Here is a 21,398-nt window from a genome sequence, read left to right on the forward strand (position 1 = left end):
GTCAGTCTTGACCTTGGAGCCAACCTGCTGAGAGCAGGAGGTTGGAGCAGAGACCTCCCTGAGGGCCGTCCCAGCATAGGCTGCCTTGTGATGAAACCACGAGATTTCTGTCCCTTTTTCAAATGTCGTTGAGCTCATAGGAAGGTCAAAGGTCATCTGGGGACAAGTGACCTAATGTGTGGACGGAGATGTAGACAAGACCACCGTGTCAGCTTATAAACCATGCTTCCTTCTGAAACCAGGCCGAGAGACTGCGTCACTCATCTTGGGTACCACGTATCCTGGCTGTAGTAATTAAGGTTGAAAGCTGTGAGTCTGACGCCGTCACACTGCACGTGGCAGCCAGGCTCCGCTCAGGCCTAATTCCACCTGAAGTGATTGTCACGTGGAGCTCATCACCTTGTAAAAACCACTCATCAAATACTACCCTTAGCCCCTACATGGAGTATTAGCTCCTCAAGGCAAGTTGTAGGCATATGGCTCACTAAGGGATCAACCTGTCTACTGTAAAGATCCTATTGCTAATGGAAAACCTTTTGAATACTGGAGACTCAGGGGCTGGCAGGAGAGGAGACAGCAGTGCTCACACCTCTCTGGGGCAGCACATCCTCCCCCTCACCAGGCAGGCCCCAGCAGCCCGGCAACAACACTAAGGTGCTGGATTTATGATGTTTTTTAAAAGAACTGTCTATTCAGAGTAAGTGAAAAAAACCCACCGTACAAATACATTTTTTTTTTCATGTGGGTGCAGGATTTATTTCAAACAAATAAATTTAAATATGAAACTCTTATAAATTATGAACATTTCTAGATTATACTTTTGCCAAAGTAAAAGCCTGGAAGAGCTCTGCTAAACTGAATGGAGCTGATCACTATTCAAAGGACACTTCTCCCTATGTTTTCAAGCAACTGACTGTTCTACAGAATACCATTACCCAGCATAATTATTAGTTTACAGATTCTCTGTAGGCTGCAGTCTTCCACAACTGATTTATGACCAAAAGCAGTTTTTCCTTGCTTACATTAAATCAAGCCACACAATTTCCTGTATATACACAGCAGAGCAAGTGAAAAAAAAATTATGCCAACAAAGTGAGAACTTAATCCAACTTCTGTTGAATAGGTAGGAAATCCTTATAAATAAAAATGTTCTAAACCATCCCCTTCTAGTGAAGAAAAACATGACCATTTACTTCCCTTGTAAACACTTTTATTTTCTTGGTCTTTACCTTACGTAGGCTGGTATTCCCAATTTTTGGATCAACTTATTTTGCATTAATGTACAGCAGCAGCAATTCCTCACTAATACTCAGCTGGTTTTACTGTCTTACTCTACAGAAACCTGTTCATGTAGAATAGAGCCATTTACAGCAAAACATGGTTTCTCCTAAGAATATGTCAGCATACATTTACGTCCTTCCAAAACAGCCATGTCGTGGAGATCAATTCTGGCTATAAATATATAGTTTATATTAGTTTTTCTATGTACAACAAAAGTCATTACCCCAGTATAAAGTAACAATACTTATATATCGGTACAGATTTGAACTACAGACCCACTTCTTTAACGAAGTTTACAGTATAAAAAAAATACCAGTTACCTCCTATAATATTTTAATCTTCTCGTTTCTTGTGGAGTAGTCAGTGATACAAGCTTTGCTTGTTTTGTGTAAAATATATTATTTTAAAATATCAGTACACTGTCCTTCCAGTTACAAAAATATACTTATGTCCTACTGAAATTTTATTGAATTACAAACTGTATCAAAAATATGGATCAACATTTTAGACCACAAGAGAGATTAGAAATAAAGTAGAAGTGTGTAATTATTTAAAAATACTACCTTCTGGCTCAGTGAGCCATTTCTGATTTTGCTAAAAACGAGGTTAAAGCTTAGTGAGAAAAGTTAACGGCCAGGGATGAGTTCTGGCTACTCAGTAATAATACTACATCGTTAGCGTGGTCAAAGAAGAGCCACTGCAAAATGGTTTACAGCCGTTCAGTTCGAAGGATAAGAAGATACCGTGGTGACAGAAGGAATGGTTGAAAAATACCCCAAAGGGACAGTAGTTTAGGAAAAAGCAGAGCATTTTTGCTTTACTTTGTATGTAAAAACCTGCCAGTCTGTCTGGCACAGTGGTGGCCCAGCCAACAGCCATCTTGGGCTGCTGCAAGTGATGCTGCCTCGATGGAGCCCAGCAGCTGCAGGGGCCACAACTTCTATTGGTTATGGTTCTCTTCCTACTATTTGGACACCTTAGGAAATAGCCTGTGTATATATCCTTTACATAGGAAATAAAGTAAATCCTTTTACAGTTTCCATGGCTTAAAGTGTCAGGTTATTATTCCAAATTAACTTGTTCCTAAATCAAGGGCAGAAATCTATCCATTCATCTCAACTGTACCCAATGCTGTGCTGGTTATGAATCCCCCATGACTGAAAAGCAGATTGCTGTGCTTAGCTGTGCTTCTTTGCATCCCTAGGAATTCCAGCCAATTTTCCAGTGCTGTGCCCTTTGCTGAGCAGTTTCCCATGCACCAGCAGCATTTCTGCAACTCACATTGCTCGCTGCTCTTGCAACACTGAGGAGAAAAACACCGGTGTGGAATCTGCCTCAACTGCACGGCAGAACAAAGGCCACAGGGGACATTGCTGCTCTGCTTCCCAGGAAGGCAGAAAAAGAACATCCATACAGAATATGTTGTAAAAATTGAACGGGTTTCATTTTGCGGGGTGTTTGTTGGGTGGAACAGTTTGGCATTATCATGCTTGTTCTGGTAAATGAGGAAACTTGCAGAAGTAGCAATTTATCAGCAAAGTAACCTCTTGGTTTTCTGTTTTGTAAGAAAAAGTAGATCAAGCTAGAATTTATCCATTCCAGCACAGCATAGCTGGCAGAAGACTAAGCCACTGCTTGCTGACTCAGAGGAAAGCCATCTCTGGAGTTACACTGCCCAAAGCTCCACAGCTGTTTACCTCCTATTATTGTGGGAAGGGATTTTTTAACATTCTTTTTCCCTGCTAGGAGAAACAACAATGATGAAGCCACATATTTAACACAAAAGTCAATTTGAAGCAGCACAAGAATTGGCTCAAAGATGGTTTTGTCTGCCCAGAAACCACCAAGCTATCACATCATCTTAGTACCACGGGCCCTTCATAGCTCCGATTCTTTATCTATCTCATCCAGGTAGTATTCGTCATCAGTGGTGGTATCGCTGTCTGAGTCTGAGTACGCTGCTGGGTCTTCTGGATAGATCTCAGTCGGCTCTCGGGGCGATGAAGCAGCTGATGACATTCTGCTGCCAGCAGAACTTGAGCTGAAAAGCTCAGCCCTGTTTATAGAAGGGGTCTCTCCATCTCTCAGAGCACCAGGGTTATTAAGAAGACAAGGCCTCCATAATCGCCCTTCTGTGAGTGACCTCTTGATGTTTTCCAGGAAAGCCAGCTGTTGTTCTTTGCCAAATATACCAAACTCAACAGAAGGGTACATCAAATTTCTAGTGCTGTAACATTTTTCATCATTCGATGACCAGTTTTCATTTTCATCACAAGACAAGAGCTCTGAGTAGGATTTAAATCTCTTCCCACGTGTACCATCTTTCAGTAGAGTATTGCTTCCCGAGGCAAAGGTCTCGTGGGGATCTCGAGCACAAACACTCTCAGAAAGGTGCCGCTCACGCTGACTTTTGGCATGACCTTTGCGCAACTGACAGCCATGCAAGTTGGCATTTTTTAAGCTAGTGGACTGAGAGGCATTTTGACACTGAGCAAGCACTGTCTGGGAAGTCAAGCTTTGCTCTGGATAGATGTCTGTTTCCAAGCAGCTATTTACATATGTGTTTGAGTTTTTGTCAGTGAAAAGTGGCAAGGGAGGACTGCAGGCACGACTGCTAGCTCGTCCGCTGTCATCATCCACGGGGTCTGACGTGGTGGTACTGGGAGAGATGGGCTGGCTTTTGCTTTCTAACCTGAGATCAAGCATTTGGGAATTCTTATTTCTTGTGGTTACTGCTTTATCTGGAAATAGGGTTGTAAGACTTGGCCTGTTTTCCACTTTCACTGTAGGTTTTTTGGGACTGATGGCATCCTTCTTGGTGTATGAACCTGTAAAAGACCTCCAGTTGGCGTTATTAACAAGCAAAGATGGATCATTCTGATTTTCAGTCTTCTTATTCTCAGCTGTTCTTGGTGTATTTTTATCAGGGTCCAGACTGTGATTCTGATTTTCCATGTCTGGCTGCAGGAATGGCTGATGGGGATCTGCTGAAATCAATGAGTCAAGGGACATGTCAACCTCTACAGAAGCGGCACTTGCATCATTCTGTGAAAAAATGCTACTTAGCCGTGGTTTGGGGGGTAGGTTTTTACTTGAAAATTTTCTACTTGTTTTGTAAACTGCTGCTAGTTTATTTTTAATCGAAGGTCTGTTTTTTCTTTTCTCTATCTCTTTGACTTTTTCTCTTGTGCAGTCACAGAGAAGCTTGTTCTCGTCTTCTGCACTCTGAGTTATCTTCTGACCTTCAGTAACCCTAAGGACTTTATCTTTAATGTTGAGTCTGCTTTCACTGTGCCTCTCTGATTCCTGCAAATCACTATCATCTTTTCCCATCTGAGTACTCTGTGAGTTTTGCTCTTTTTTAATTTTTGAATCCTTTAATTCATCTGCATCTGTGCTAACTGCTTTATCTAGCTGTGCTATTGGATCAGCACTGGAAGCTGTGCTTACCTCAGAGGCTTTGTTCTGAGACTCTGAAAGCACTTTGCCACAAGAGTTTAAATAATTTGCACCTTTTCTTGAACTGTCAGCCTTTAATTGTAGTCCACTACGCTTGTTATTATACAGAGGGGTGGTTTGGCGTAAGAAATTTACTCTCTGTTTGACTTTGCCACTATCCCTGTAGGTGTTTTCCACAGGAGGAAGCGACAGATCAGCAAGCTCCGTGTTCCTTCCATGGGAACTATTCTCTCCTGGGTGGAGGAGTAAACTGTTCAGGTTTTTATTGGTGTTCACTTTAGGGGGCTGACAGCAGTTTTCAGAGTTTCCCTTCTGTACAATGTTTTTATTTGTTGAAGTAGAATGCAAAGGACTCTCTAAATGTCTGCCTGGCTTGCCAGGGGTTGATAAAGTGGACACGAGTGAGCTGTCTGTTTGTAAAATTTCCTTCTTTTCTTTTAGACATATTTCTGTATTCTGGATGCTTGAAGCATCAGAAATGGCCTCACCTGACCTAGCTGCTATTGCAGGGGGTTGTGGACCACCAAAGGAAATTTCTTTTGGCACCGTGTCAGAAAGCACATTTTTTGCTAATGAAAGACCTGCTGAACTGTCTTTTCTGTCCTGTACCATACTCACTGACTTTGAAGTACATATCCTCTCAGAGCTAGAAGCTAAGCGGGAATTCTCTTCTTCACTATCAACAGCAGTCCCTAAGTTCTGAGGTGAGACCGGAGCTGAAGATACTTGGTCAGAGGAACATGAAGGCACCTCTTTTTCTAAAGCACTGGGGAAAAAAACGTTTGCTAAACTCACATGACCTTCGTTTTTCTTGTTTTGTATTCTTGGTGACTGAGCCTTTTCTGAGGGACAAGGTAAATCTGAATCTTCTGGATTATCTCTAAAGAGGTTACAAAATGTTCTTGAATGCCTCCGTGGTAACGTGTAATAAATTGAAACTAGTTCATGATACTTGACATGATCTTCATCAACGCAAACTGTAAATGTGCTTGTAGTTTTGTATTTCTGCAAAAAATTTCCCCTCTCTTTACAATCTGAAAACACAGAGGATTCTCTTCTGCTTAGATGTTTACATCTGTCTGTCAGCTCAACTAAATCATTAGGACTGGAGTCATCTTTTCCTTTGTTACTTATAGCAGCATTTAATGATGCTGATGTTAAAAAGGAATGTTTTGGGTCTAAACAAGACACATCTTTCTGATGAGAACAAAAGACACCAGTTCTATGTGGAGTTTCAGACATTAAACAACGGTACGTTGTTCTGCTGTCTCTAGGTAAAGAGATGGGTGTCTCTGACATCATACTACCAGCAATGCTAGCTGATTTTCTAGGTAAAGTATAATAAATAACAAGCGGGTCAGGAGATTGGGGGCTGTTTCTGCTAGGGGAGCCAGTAACGCTGCAGCTACTGGTGTGTCTCCGCAGACTGTCTTGCCTGTGAAGCCTTTCAATACAAGGTGAATTACTCCCTATTTTTCCTGTTTCTTTTCCAAGGCAAAAAAACCTTAAACTATGTTCAGAGGTCTCGGGGCCTCCACCAAAGCCACGCATATAAGGATGTCCAGAATTTCCATTTTGTGGAGGACTAGTAGAGATTTGTCCGTTACAGTCCTTAGTAACTAAAGTGCTTGCATTTTGCTGTGCTTTCTGTGAAATCTTCTTGCTAAGACCTGTTCTGCTCTCTTGAGCTATTTTCCCACTTTCTGCTTGAGATTCGGTAACTGTGCAATCTGCTGAAGAGCTAGTTAGTGTTCCTAAACATTTAGAGTTGTCTTTATGAAAAAGTGCTTTTGGAGAGCTTTGTGAGGAGCTAGATGAACATTCAGGAGGGCAGGACGACGTGCCTTGACAGTCTGCTGATCTTCCGGCGGATGGAGCATGAGCAATGTTCAGCAGTGGAGACTGTCTCTGTGGAGCAGCTTGGTTAATGGCTTCTGCCCTCCCATTACCCTGCTTGATGTGCTCTCTTTTTGCTGCATAATGCAGATTATGTTCCCATTCTTTCTGACTTGGAAGAAAAGGTGCCTTCCTGCTCTTGTCAGCTGGTAAGATACAGGGAGGCTGACAGAGCGCACTGTCGGGTGGGCAATCGTTTTCCTTCATTTGTACATTCCTGTTATCACTGTTTGACGTATACATTTGTGCAATATCTCCTCTGGCAGCCACTTGGGTTTGTCTCTTTGATCTCATTGTGTTAAAGAGAGACACATTGCTTTGCAACATGGCAGAAGAGGGGAAACTCTGGGTGTTGATGTAGCTTGTATCTGCTCTTTGAGAAACTGACCGTAACGGCATGCCTTCATCTGGCAGTTTCATACCTTCAGCTTTTTCTCGTTGTGTAAAGTCTGCCTTAGTACTTCTTTGGGTAACAGTGACTGAATTCTTCTTCAGTCCTGAAAGTTTTGTTTGGTCCTTTGAGTTAGGAAAGACTGACTCATCAGTTCTGATACTAGATGAAGAAACTAAAGAGTTACAACTTAGCCGAGGCTGACAGCCCTCATTGAATTCTGAAAAAGTTCTATTTGCACTTCTTGTTATCCTTTTGATATTTGCATTTTCTGGAGAATACGCCTGAAAGTCGTTCTGCAGGCGCTGTGAACCAAACTTGACATTCTTTGTATGTGCCCAGTGCTGGTCATTTAGATTAGCCATAATCACATCAAAGGCAGCATCAGGGGAAAGAAATTCTTCATCACTGTAGTACTGAGGAATATCAGCCCAAGAAGGATAGCTGTCTTGTTTTCCATAAGGAGATTTTTTTTGGTTTGCATACAACTTGCCATGAGAATGAGTATCTCTACAGTAGGATCTAGAGAGATTATTTTCTGATTTGTATAATGGATAATTTTCCCAGTTATCAAAGGGCAATGGAGAAGTAGCTTTGTCAGGGCAACTAACTCTACTAAAGCAATTACTGCTTGAAATAGATCTTCTGTAGTGGTGTTTTGTGTGGTAACATGGATAGTTCTTGGTTTCTTGCAAAGAGCTAGGATATCTACCATGGTCTGTAGCATGAAATTCCATTAGTGACTGGGTTCTAAACATTTTTTCTTGAGTAGATGTTTGTCCAGGAGAGTCTGGTGTGTTGTTCCACACGATAGAAGACAGAGGAATTCTCTTTGGGTTCTGTCGACCAAACCTTGGAACAAAACCACTGTTTCTCTCCGGTGACAATGGATGTTGTAAACCAGATGCTGACAGCTGGTCAGAAGACACTGATGATGGACATCTCCGAAGGGAACATACAGAATAACTTCTGCCAGCTGTATCCCTGTTCATATAACTCTTGTGCCTAAATCCACTGTTGTGTGTTATGGAAGGAGGGTATAAGCTCCCTTCTGAAGAGCGTCCGAAGGAAATGGAGGACAGCCTGCTGCTGGGCCGATGGGGAATTCCATCAACTGCATCACCATATTTGTAGTCTTCTTGAAGGGCTGTCTGTTGCCAGTTTATATATGCACTGTGTAATTTCCTTGGTCTGATGAAAATCTTGTGTTCATCCTTGGCCCTTATTGTTCTCAGTCCATCTGGGAAAAATGTGCTAGGTATGTCACTCCAGTCATTTCTATATTGTCCCCTACTAGCAGTCTGCCTCTTGGAAGCAGGGATTGCATTACTGTTTTGGACATTTGATGCACTGCTAGTAGAAGCTGTCCTGTCCAATGGGTCTTGGGCTTGTTCCTGGGCCAGCTGGTCATCCAGATCATTTAGAACTGCACAGGAAAGAAAAAATATACTTGTTTTTGTTTTCCTTAGCAACCTTCTGACTATTTATGTTTAAAATTTTAATGTGCTACATTAATATTCAGGTTTTGAAAGGAGTCAGCTTCTCAGCATTCAAAACCTTTCCCAAACCACGTATTATTTCTCTACAAGACATTTCAGTGGCTACTCATTATGAATACAAGGAAAAAAATGCACTGCTCCATGACTGATCTGAAAACTGCTCTTTAAGTAAATGTTAGTCTTTATGCTACTTAAAACAAAACCAAAACAATCTGACATCTGAATTCTTACTCATGTGCTAAATGTATGTGTGTATGTACGCATGCACAAACTTTCCAAATGTAGCTTCCAAGCAAAAAATCCCTGAAAAGAATTCACTAGGCAAACACAGACCTTTCTGTATGTTCACAAAGGAGTTATGTAACTGTAAGAAAATACAGAATCCTGAAAGCAACCAAACAATGTTGTTCAGTAGTCTGGCATGTCCACTGTTTGTTTCATTCAGAAAAGAAGTTCTCCACTAAACTGTGGCTTATTACTTTGAAATGAGCACTGAAAATGGCATTTTCTGGATAGAAATCTGTAATTAGTTATGAACCTGTGATTCATTCTACCAACACAGCTGTATTTATATACAGTCTCATGAACTGGAATGAAACACTGTACAGGTACTTAACCAAGTTATTCAGTCATAAGTCACTAAGTGACAGCAATGTATTTAAAGTATTTTTATTGGCAACACCAATTATGCCTTCAGTAATTGTATTCTTCTTGTATTTTGAAAACAGCAAACATAAGATGTAAACACAAATGGATATGGCTGTTATGTTACAGCATTTCCTAATCCATTCAAATAAAAAAGCCTGACTGATCAGTCCTTACAGATCTGTGCTAACAGTAGAGAATCATGAAGGAAGCATTGCTACCTATGTATAATTGAAATAAAAGGTGATACAAAGGTAGTGAAATTTTTCATTTTTCTAAGTTTCTCTTCAGCACAGAAGAGACAAGACTCCTAAGAGAGTCACTTTAGAGCAGGAAAAAAAGATGAGTGGTTTCCGAGCCTTCTGTTTGGAGGACATCAGCCAAGCTAAGTATAGTTTTCTCTGCCAGTGGACGAGTGTGCACAGTTATGACAGACACACAAAAGTGGTGACAGGCAGGTGACTTTCAAAACCACTGTCCACCATGCAGTGCTCTCCTCTCCCAGCACTTCTGACTCACCCACTGCTTCCTGATCGTGCTTTCAAACTGTGATCTCTTGTCATCTTGAGTGGTAGAAAGTTACACCCATGGACACTTTTCTGCATAAATCTGAGACAGTTTGTGGAAGAACACCTATGTACTAGGCTGAGACTGATCTTGCCTCGCTTCCTAGCAGTCAGAGAAAAAAATGCAAACAAATTTGACTGGTACTACAAGGGCTCCCAGAAACCTAATTGAATGCCATAATGCCTCTTGCTTCTGTGGTTTGAGGGTTTACACTTCATAAACTCAGGCCCAGTAATTCATCATTATCAAAATTATGCATGCAGGAAACTGGAAAGAAATACTTCTCACATAACAGCATATCTGCATCTAAAGATCCTGTCCTAATCAGCACAGAGAAATGTATGCTTTTAAGGTGTGATTCTTCTGAACTGGATCAGTATGAGATGAAAGGCACTCTAAGAATGACCAGTGATACATCTTGAAGTCAGTGTTAGAGTTGACATTCTGCTGTCAGATAAAGCCAGCAAAAAGTAGCCACTATGCTAGAAAGTAATGAGCCATATCTTTATAGTCTATGCTTTTGCAGAAAATTCTTTGAAATCAAATCACCTCAGCCCCTTCTGGTAACAATAATACCAGAACAAAGTAAGGACACGCACTTACCACTGAAAAACTCTTTCTCCAGCTGTTCATTCCATTCCTGTGTACTTTCCATCCTTTCATTTTGGTTTGCATCAAAAGAATGACCATTTGTTTCAGTTGACATTGGGGAATTACACATTTCAGCCTGTTAAAAGATTGTAAGACAACATGATTTTAGTTCAACATGTGGGTTCAAATCGTTTCACATCTCACATCACAGATGATGTCACAAGTCACAGAGGTCTGAAAACTCTTTGTGGGTCTATTAAATACTGTATTATTGAAATGCGCAACTGAGGATTGTAAAGCTGTATGTATTTTAGAGACTTTTACATATATAACAAGGATATTTGCTCAGCTCATCCTCATACTGAATACATTAGTGATAATGACCTTATAAGACGGAGCACAGTAATTTCTCCAAATGCACCCTTATTGCATTGTATGTCTTAATTTAGTTGTTCCTACTCACTCCTGCCTTGACCAGCACATTTCAAAATTCACACACTCACCTCCCAACAGAGATTTAATTATTTAATACCACGGTCAATTTTCATATTTCAAGACAGGACTTTAGGAGGCTGTGATAAAGTACTTTATCAGTGAGGAAAGTGTCATCCTATTCCCCATCTGAGTTTAGTTTCCATGTTGAGCTGGAGAGGTTCCTATCCCATATTCTCTCAGCTCTTGGTCTCAAATGGTAGAAGTGCAGACAACTGCTGAACTGCTGATTTATTTTAGCTGAGACTTTTATTCCTTTTCTTTTTTTTTAAGTAAAAACCCTTACTGCTTTTTAGTTCTCAACATTTGTAATATTTTACTTGTCTAGCTGTAATAGCTTATTTATATAGTAGGCAGGATTCTCTGTTAAGATTTCTATTCAGTCATATATTAATATAGCTTACCCCTTTGGTTTTGAAATATGAGAGAAGGGAAGTGGCCAATTTACCTCCTCTGTACCTTTGATTATATACTGTATACCTCCTTAGTAGTCCCCTCTGTGGTTATACCACACAATTGAAGAGGAGGAAAGACATGTTAGTGATACAAGGCAATAAAGTAATTAAAATAGCAAATATAATCCTTGGAGGAAATCGAATTTCAACAGTATGCACTTGAATTACATCAGAAATGCATCTGTTTTTTCATCCTGAAACTGAGCTTGCTTTTATAAAATGGAATATTCAGCTAAGAAGAAAGTAATCTACTGTCAAAGTTTACATTTATGCTGTATTTATGTTCTGCACATGAAAATGTTGCAGGAGAGGCTTTAGCTTACTGCCTGCCCAAGTCAACTACTTTTATTTACCCTTGTACAAAGGAAAAAAAGAAAAGTCAATACACTAGATTATTTATTCAGTGTGAGTTTTGACCTATTTGCAGGTTGTCTACAACTGCCAAAACATGAGAGGATTTTGGCCTAGGAAATAATCCATGCAATTATTGTGTCATTAAGAGAACTGACACCTGATCAGAGCTCCATTTAGGGCTTACCTAGGATTGCTTTGGTGTTGTATAGTTAACAGGGCAAGCTGCTTTCAACAAGTTCACAACACAAACATTTTATGCAGTGTTTAAAAGAAGAACTGCAGGAATACTATTTAAAGAGGCGTTGTTTCAACAGCCTAAACAAAGGGTTTTGGAAAAATCTATGGTTTAAACATTGCTGGTAATAAAGTTGACAAGGTACTTACCGCTGCCATTGCTTCCACTTCTGAAGACGGTCTAGGAGAACTGTCATATCTGTAGGCAGAAGGATTTGAACGTGGGCTTTGACAAGGAACGTGATGTTATTTTACCAGGTAGTAAATATTTAGCCCTTTAACAACTGATCAGAAGCACGTGAAAAATAGACTGCTCTATGAAGAATACATTCTCCCCGCCCCCTCTCCTCCAAAAAATCACTGCTACTCATCTGAAACAAGCTTTATTTGCCAATTTTTAACACACGGGAAAAGGCTCATCTGCTTTCCTAAGCTATATAGGACTGCAAGGGCTTGGCAGAGAACTGGTTGGAGTGTCTGTGAGTAATGCAGTGGTTAGAACAAGCCAAGAAGCCCCAAATACAAAAGGTATTCTGTTCTACAGGGTGACTTCCAGACATACAAATACAAAATAAACTACAGAAATAAGAATGACACTTGGCTTCTATTCAAGTCTGCAGATCCTTATTTTACAACTAAGTAAACCCCAGGCCTTCAAAGCCCTGAAGGAAATGTCGCTCAGCTTGTGTTTATTGTCAGTTCTTCCTTGTCTCAGACACGGTTTTTTCCCAGGAAGTTAATTCTTGAGGGAAAGTGAAGTAGGGTAAGACACTTCTGCTCAGTCCTGTTTGTCTCAGTCTTTCTGAATGACCTTGTTCTTAAGCTCTTAAAACCTTCCTGTGCTCAGGTAGACTACCTTATTGTGATTCAACAGCAAGTATAAACCGGCTTGTTGGCAGGTTCTTTGTGGCCCAGCCTTTCCTCCTGAAGTGCTTTGTCATTTGTTTGCAATGTGCTTGCAGGCAGGGAAGAACAGTTGAAAGGTGCAATTTGTTTTTGCTTCTCTAATTGTGAACTGTAAAACCAGGATTCCTCTCTGACATGGGGTCCAATTGAAACCAAAGGAAACAAGCCTGTTGCCTTCAGTGGGCTTAGGATCCGGCCAGACAATTAGAATCCAAAATTCCCAATTTTTCCTTGTAGCACTGATTATGAACAGCCATTAATTCAGTGGGCTACCACTCTGCATGAATGAAGTTTACAGAACCAAGGCTCAGAGATGTGTGTAGCTCTTCCTTAAGCTAAGATGCTGAGTATATTTTAATGCTTCTACAATAAATTAAGCATTCAACTTCTGTTTCATAGTTTTCACAATCATTTCCTGCAACCAAGTTCAATGAAATCCTGTGGCTTGGTGAGTTACTTTAATTTCAATTATATGAATAACAAAAATGTGAAAGCTTTGTTAGAAGCTCTACAGCTTTCCTGTGCAAAGCCTCTCTCTCTTCTCCCAACTTGGTGCTGTGCTTGGTGTTGCACTAATTGCTCCTTGCAATGAAGCTATGTGAAGTAGACATGTTAGTTAGAAATGTCTTCTGATAGTCTGAGCAAAAATTAAATTTTCATTTGCACCTCTGGCACTATTCTAAATTCCTCCATGTCTTTGTTGTCACTGTTCTTTCAGAAACAACTGATCATTGCAACCTGCTTTATTTTCCTCCCTGCCAACTTACACAGACAAGGTTATTTTAATCTTTTCCCTGTGCCAATCCCTCCACTTCTGAAACTGCCTCATTATTTTGTCTGAACTCTTTTAAGTTTTTCAGCTTTTCAAAATAAAAGTTTTGCTTAATTCCCGAGAAACATTGCTTAATTTTAGCAAAAAGTAATTCAGTTTCTTTTTTGGTTAAGGATATTGAGCAATGTTTACATTATTCTGTACACACATGCAGACGCACAGACACACATTCCTGTAAACACCTATCTAAAATAGAAAAGAACTTAAAATTACTGTTCAAGTTCAGAAATACTTGCTGTCAGAAAAATACAATTCACTATGGGAAACAAGAAGTAACATTTTATACATTTCACTTATACACATATGTATCCTTTTTATACCAAGGGAATGTAAGACTAAAAGATGACTCTACTTGCTACTGTGACCGCTGGTAAAAACAATACAAATCCATCAATACAATTCTGCTGTGAATTAGTGTTTTCACTAAGACACCTGTCTTCCCCAGGCCATCTCGGAGTTGTCTAATGTCAGAGTATAATCTGTTCTCTTCTATACTATTGTTATTAGTACTATATAAGAAGCCAGAAAAGTAACAAACATATAACTCAAATATGCTGAAAACACAAATAAACAGCATTTCTTTTCCAGTATGAATGACACTTAAGTGTTAGAAAAGAATAAGAATGAATTCAAGAACACCGCACACCTTTGAATCAAAAGTGAACGAATATTTCACTAACTTCAGACTACAGTTACAAACCTCTTATTAGCATCTTCTGTTTCTCCACATGAGCATGCTCTTTTTTGCAGTATCCATAATTTGTTCTCACTGCAAAACACCACCACCACCGATGATACTGTCCCTCTAGTACAGAAAGGACCCTCTAAACAGCCATTAGTATTTAGCTATTTAAAAGCTTCTGCCAGTTAGGCTTACTTACAGGATTTACAGTGCTGCCTCCTATTGTATTTCACTAGCTCTCCAAAATAACTCTACCTGGTGAGAGGCGGATTATTTCAGTGCTTTGTCTATGCATAAAGCAAACCACATGCCACGGCAACACCTAGAAGAGGGTGGGGGAAGTTTTCGACAGAGGCGTGACTAGAAAATGTAGCAATCAGCTCGGTTACACGTCAGGATTGACTTGTTTATTTTTCAAGCTGTGCTCAGTAAGAAATCAAAGGCATCCGACCCTGAGATGTGATAGATTTTCTGTGGAAATGCCAGATAAACACATATTGGAAAAGCTGATGCAATGAGCTGGCATGCCTTTTTTTTTCTTTCCTAAATTGAGAAATCATTTCAACGCTGAGATTCTCCAGCAAAGCCTAGACCTTCTCTTGTGAGTTGGCTACCTGATTGTGCACCAGGATAGAGCACCCTTGGCATCTGATTCTCAGTTACACAAGTGCCTCTTTATTCTGCAGGGAGGGCTGTGATCTGATGTCGGTGTGTCCCAGCATAAGGGGCATTACCATGTCACGGGAAAGAGAAGGAAATAGATGACACATATAGAGCAGTGTTAAAACTTTAGTTTTTTTTTCTATGCTGGGTTGCTATGTTAGCAGTAAATATCCACAAAAATAACCTCATAGCCTCTATTTCAAACCTCTCCTTAAATTTCCTGTTTTGATACAAAAACTCAACAATGGCAAGCTGCTGTGCTATAAAGCCTATGTATCAGACTAATCATCTTTTCTTTAGAGGCTGGTATTCCTTGTCATTGTTTATTACAGCTGTTCCTTGCCCTGGCGTCATGCCACCTAGGAGCCCCAGGTGTGGGCCAGAATACTAGCCTGAGACTTACAGAGTGAAAAGCAGCTCTTTGTGACAAAGACCTTGCAGCTTCATATGTAGGTTTCACAGCACTGCACAATGCACTTTTAGCCCTGATTGCTGGGCACAAGCATTATCCTGAGATGCACAGAAAAATAATGATCTTTCACTCAGATGTTGCTGACATCCAGGACCATCCAGAACAAAAGTTAGAAGAACACAGTCAGCCTAAGTAGCCCAAATGTAGCCCTGATCTCTCTGAAGAGCAGTTTTAACCAGAGGATGGCAAGGGAGTAGGATGCTCTTCCAACAGCAGCCTCAGCACTGCCTACGAGACCATGTTTGGCTCAGCTCTAGCTGAAACCAAAGCCCTGGCAAAGCATGGACAACAAACGCATTGGAGAGTCACCCTGTTTGCCAAGCTACACTAAAGCTGCAGGCCTGCCTCTAACCTGCCTCTGGGCTAGAAATGGTGGGAACTGATGCAGCAGAGTTGCCTGGGGCTGGTACTCTCTGCCATGGCCTGGGAAAGCTACGTTTTCCTGTTAGATCACAGCCACCGGGCACCAGATCCCCATGTGCTTTATGTCTAATCTTGAGAGGGAATTAAAGAGGATGAAGCTTCTGCTAAGTCTAGGGGCTTCCATACACTTAAAGCCCTTATGCAAAACCCGAGATTTAGGTGAGACTTTACCTATTACTTGTCACCTAGTCCTCACTCTTCTGACACAGAACAGAACAGATTAATATCTCGTTACATGACCAAGTAAAACCCCAGTCTTCTCAGTGAGGTGAAAGGCAAGAGACTGGAAAAATAATTCTAAAAATATTTTCTAAGCAAAATACAGAACAACTGATAGAGTTTTTTAAAGCTGTAAATAATGTATGTTCTGATTATAGCTTACCGTAGTTGCTTCTGAGTCTGGTTTTTCCTTGATTTTCTAAAGGAGAAAAGCCAAGCAAAAGGTGATCTGAACCCCAGAAAGGAAGCTGAAGTGTTCTTTTGTGCTTGAGAGTTTGCAAGGGATGCCATTTTTAATGTTTTATGATCTAAAAATACAAAAAATTATTTGTTTCAAGTTCTTACTAAATACAGAACTAAAATATACATTAAAAGTTATGTCTTCATAAGCAATTTTCTTTTGCTTCCCTTTTCTGTTGAGAAAATCCAGTTTCATTGACATTTTTGTACAGACTGTGAGATGCTGGTTTATAAACAGAGAATCAGAGAATCATTTCAGTTGGAAAAGATATTCAAGATCATCAAGTCCTAACACTGCCAAGCTCACCGGTAAAACCATGTCCATCAGCACCTCACCATCATCTCATAATGACTAACTAGAAGACTAAAAGAAAGATAAGCAGGTCTAAAGTTTCGAAAACTTAGGGTTTGGGTGATGCACATGAGGTAAATGGGCTGATCTTCAGAAAGCAATCAGCATTCAACCATTTGAAAAGCAGAACCATTTTAAAATACAGGCATGTTAGACATTTGAAAATTGAGGCACTTAACCATCAGTCACTTTCTTTTCACCTGTGCAAGAAATATTTGTATGACAACCCTTAAAATACAATGTTTTAATAGACTGTAATGTAACTATGCAACAGTAATTCAGACTGTCTTCAGTATCATAACATTCTTTACGATAGGATTCCCATGGCTGCTGGAGTGCATTTTTTCTGTTACAAAGTGCCTATCAGAACTGCCTTTTGAAGGCAAGATATCATGAGTGACTTCTTTGGGAAGGTTATTATTTGATTTCTTCAAATGGAACATAAACCTAATCTGCCTGTAAAAGCATCTGGCAATTGGTGTGAAGAAGAGGATATGTATTGCTCACAGATTAGGGAAAGAAACTGCAGGGTCTGCTACAGGAAATCAGAGGACATAAGGAAGCAGGACTTCACTCAGAAATAAGGTGCTGCATTTTTTTTTTCCCTTTAAAACATCTCAAGCCTGAAACAATACCACAGCCTGAGAATGGCTTATCCAGTGACTGTACAAAGCAAAACCAGAAATGACAGCAAAGTGCCACTGATAACAACAGCAAGGGGCAACATTTTGGACCTAGTCCAAAATAAATAATTCATGTCATGTGATTTAAATCCTGTGTGTAATACCTGACTTTCACTTCAGTGACAATCACTGTGTATTACTAACTGTTGCATCCTTTACCCCTTTCAGAGCATAACCTCTTGGTGGCATTGTGTGACCTGACAATGAAGGTGTCATCGGGAGAGTCCTAATAGCACTTAGCTGTAGCCAGGATAGTCTATGGATGTGGACAGAGCAAGGCTTGTAAGTAGGACCAGCACCCTTTATTTAATCAAATTACACAAATGGATATATCAGACAAGCCTTTGAGGCACACAACCCCTTCTTCAGATCTGAGATAGAAACAGCACCTTTCAAAGTTAAATACCAGAGAACAATTAAATGGAGTTTAGTTAGTTAACACATCAATTAGACCATCTCTGAAAGAGAAAAATGGTAGATAGGTGTGGACTAGAGGGGATGTTGGGGAAAAACAGTCAGGAAAGACAGAGATTTGTTCTGTTCTGATGTGTAGTTTCAGGTTTTAAGGTTTCACTTTTCTTTTGAAATATATAACTCTGCTTCCAGTTACCATGAAGCACAAATAGGAAGAAAAGAAAGACACGCAGAAATGTGAATGGAATAAAATGCAAGAAAACTATCTGGATGGGTAACAAAAGACAGTACAGAATGCCATGCTTGGTACAGAAACACCATGTTTCTTACGCATGTTCATTTTGGATGGGCATAGAACCTGTGAAATGGTATCTCCAGAAGTTGCTTCCTGGTCAGCCCAACTTTGCAGGCTTTGTCACTTGCCTCGATAAGCAGTGTGGAGTGCCTGTAGCCCAGTGTTACCAGGAAATGTTTTCCACTCCTACAGTCAAACCTCTCTCATCCAAATCCAAATTACCTCCTTATTCCAAATGTCATTTAAGTGCTTCTGTTTTCTTTAAGAAAGCTAGGTAAAACTCAAACAGCTTTTGTACAAAGCAAACATTACTGCTTTGATTGGGAAATCACCACAGTACTTACTATAATTACAGCTACTTCACCTTGGTTAAGAAAGAAATGTTTTACAGTGAGGACAATCAATCACTAGAACAACCTCCCCAGGGAGTTGGTGGAGTCCCAATTGCTGGAGGTTTACAAGATGCAACTGGACAGGATGCTAGATAGCCTCATCCAGGCTCTCATTCCCACAAAAGGGTGGACCAGACAATCTTCTGATGTCTTTCCAGCCTGGGCTGTTCTATGACTCTAACTATGGGATAAGAATATCAGAGATTTTCTGTGTGACTTCCAGCTGTGCTTTAACAGAAGCTGTGTAAAGAAATATACCCTTTTTAAAAAGACATCTTTGGCGAAGCTTTCAGAATGAGATGAGAAGAAACCCAATGGAATTTCAGAAACTCCTTGGCTATTCTGAAATGCTCTAAGACATTGGTTCAGTGGCTATTATCATATAGGTAAGGAAATGGAAAAATGCAACTCACTGGTGTTTTTGCTCTTCTTTAGCTGATGTTCTAGTGGTGGTTTTAGCATTCTATTGACATCAATATAATTCTGAAATTTTTTTCTTTGTATTTCTTCAAACCATTCTCCAGTTATTCCCTGCAGCCCTGTTTCAGCCTTCTTTCTCTTCAGAAGTTTGCTAGAAAGAAAAACCAAAACCATTTTAATTTAAAGACATTGTAGATATTACAAGCAAGAACTCTCCCCCTTGTTTGTGTAAGTATTTACAGTATATTTTGAGATATAATGACATTTTAAAGCATACATTGGAACATGATGCATTTGCAGCAATCACATAGAAGTTCCAGTGACAGCAGAATTCTCCGGCCTCGCAATGAGGTTATGTGTCTAGGTTACAAGGACCACTCATACACTCGTATTATTCTCTGATTCGAAGAAGAGCATCCTTCTTCCTTGCAAAAATGAGGTAATAATTCACAAGCATTATAAAACTAATTGAAAGTAAGATTAAGCTCAGCTAATAATCAAATTAGAAGAAATAATACTCTAACAAAGCAATTCTTGAAATATTTGTTCACTCGTTTAAGCAGAAGCAATAACAAGATTATTCTGATTTTCAAGAGGAAGCCTGCTGAGGCCCTGACAGTGAGGTGCCCACCACACATCTTCTATGTGAAGGAGAATAATAAATTGTGCATTCAGCTAATAGGTATTCATGCAACATGTTCAACGAGTTTATCACATTTTCCCGTTTCCTTGCTGCATACCGATTCTGCCTGTGTTTACTATGTATGGAAGCAACTAATAGGAATATGAATATTCTGCCACACAGAGGCGAAGCCTGAACAAGCTACACACATGTGGCTGCAATCGAAAAAGCTGTTTAGTAGCAAAGTTCAGGTTTTAGACCAAGAGGTCACAGAAATTAATTGTTTATCTGGATATAAAAGAAGAAGGTACAGTTGCAAAGGAGTCAGAATAGTGCAACGGACATGCAAAGTTACTTGTTTTCCAATTACATTACACAAGTGCCTAAAGTACAGACGCAAACGCAGCAGATCCACGCCCCAGCTGATTCTGATGACTACAGAACAAGACTTAGTGCACAGCCTGGAGATGTAATACCAATGTTTTATCAAGGCTTTCATGTAAATTTCCCACCTTAATCAGTGGTAAAATGCATGTCTAGGAATACAGATGTTCTCAGAAAGCATAAATTATTCCAGTTATCACTTTAAATTTCAGTTTCCACATGGAATTGATACAGGGTATATTGTCCACTCAAGCACCTACTGTTCATCTGGTGGCATCTGAAGAACAGAAGGGCAGCAGAGAGACATTTTTGGTGAATGAGTATTTCCCCTTGAAGAAGATTACACAGACACATGCACAAGTACTAGCTATTTACAATAAACTTATTACACAGACAAAAATGTAATTATCACAGATATTGCCACGCCACAGGAGTGACCAGACAACATCAACGCCATCTGCAGCATGGAAAGCAGCCTGGCAGTACCGTGAAACAGGAAGAGGTGATGAACAAAGCACTCTCAAGTGCCAACTTCATGATCTCACTCCTGTGGCCTTAACAAAGGGGATCCAAGATACCAAGAGGAGTAAGAGCACACAGAGCCAGGCATGAGGTATGCAGGGAGTGACTGCAGTCACAGCCATTGCTGGGAAAACAAGCCCACAGTAGTTTTGCTGAAGTGCCAAAAGTGGAGACCATCTCTTATACTCCATCCCTGTGGTCTTTTAAAACCCAGGCAGCATGAATGAGTTTCTGCTCTTGCAGTGAAGTGCACTTGGAGCCCCAGGCAGGCTCTGCTGCCCATTCGGGGGGTGGCTGTCAGGGTGAGCCCCAGGCAGCACTGTGACCTGCCACACAGCAGCTGCCCCTGTGCTGGTCCCACAGGAGGTCTTCAACCACTCACCCACCAAGGGGATGCTCACATTGCTTAGGAATAAATATCTATTTGCTTTACATCTGTGCATTCCAGAGAGAAAGAAAAATACAAAAATCCACACTTACTCTAGTGTTGACCACATCAGGCATGGCACAAACATGCCTTTCACTGAAAAATGTACAAAAAAACTTGCACAAATGCTGACACTAATATTTAAACACTGTAAAATCTTTACAGGTACATGCTTGGCTTTACCTGCAGTCATTATCTGTGATTGTGCTGCCTCCGAATTCTGCTGTCAGCCCCAGTTCATGAAATAAACCCTTTAAACTGCTTCTGTGCATTTATATTTAAACAATTGTTCAGGTCCATCCATTGAACTCTATATATATATCAAATAATGTGAGTACTGAATAATATTAATGTAATATGTAATTGCAGTATTGCAGGACTGTGAAATATTTCCCATTTGTGATGACTCCCAGCCAAACCACATCATTTCCCTACATACCTGCCCTGTCAAGTCTAACATGCCCCCTCATGATACTAATAAACGACAGTTGTAAACCAGAAGCAAGGCCCGTCTCAAGAAACAATTACAGCAGAAGATGGTATCTGCAGTCAGTATTGCAATGAACTTGCCTTTGAGGCAGCACTA

General features: G+C 40.2%; 1 protein-coding gene across 1 annotated transcript in view; it reads right to left on the minus strand.

Annotated features, from left to right (window-relative positions):
* Positions 1 to 764: 764 nt before the first annotated feature.
* EXPH5 (exophilin 5) overlaps positions 765 to 21,398 on the minus strand; it is a 34,782-nt gene continuing 14,148 nt past the window's right edge. Inside the window, exons 2-6 of the mRNA XM_061992113.1 lie at positions 18,851 to 19,008; positions 16,225 to 16,369; positions 12,015 to 12,063; positions 10,342 to 10,465; positions 765 to 8,453 (exon numbers count right to left, since the gene is read on the minus strand). Of these exons, the coding sequence (XP_061848097.1) occupies positions 3,160 to 8,453; positions 10,342 to 10,465; positions 12,015 to 12,063; positions 16,225 to 16,369; positions 18,851 to 19,008 (5,770 nt within the window). The 3' untranslated portion in view covers positions 765 to 3,159. The remainder of the gene's footprint in view (positions 8,454 to 10,341; positions 10,466 to 12,014; positions 12,064 to 16,224; positions 16,370 to 18,850; positions 19,009 to 21,398) is intronic.

The sequence above is a fragment of the Colius striatus genome, chromosome 1 (genome assembly GCF_028858725.1).
Source record: "Colius striatus isolate bColStr4 chromosome 1, bColStr4.1.hap1, whole genome shotgun sequence".
Taxonomy (NCBI): Eukaryota; Metazoa; Chordata; class Aves; order Coliiformes; family Coliidae; genus Colius; species Colius striatus.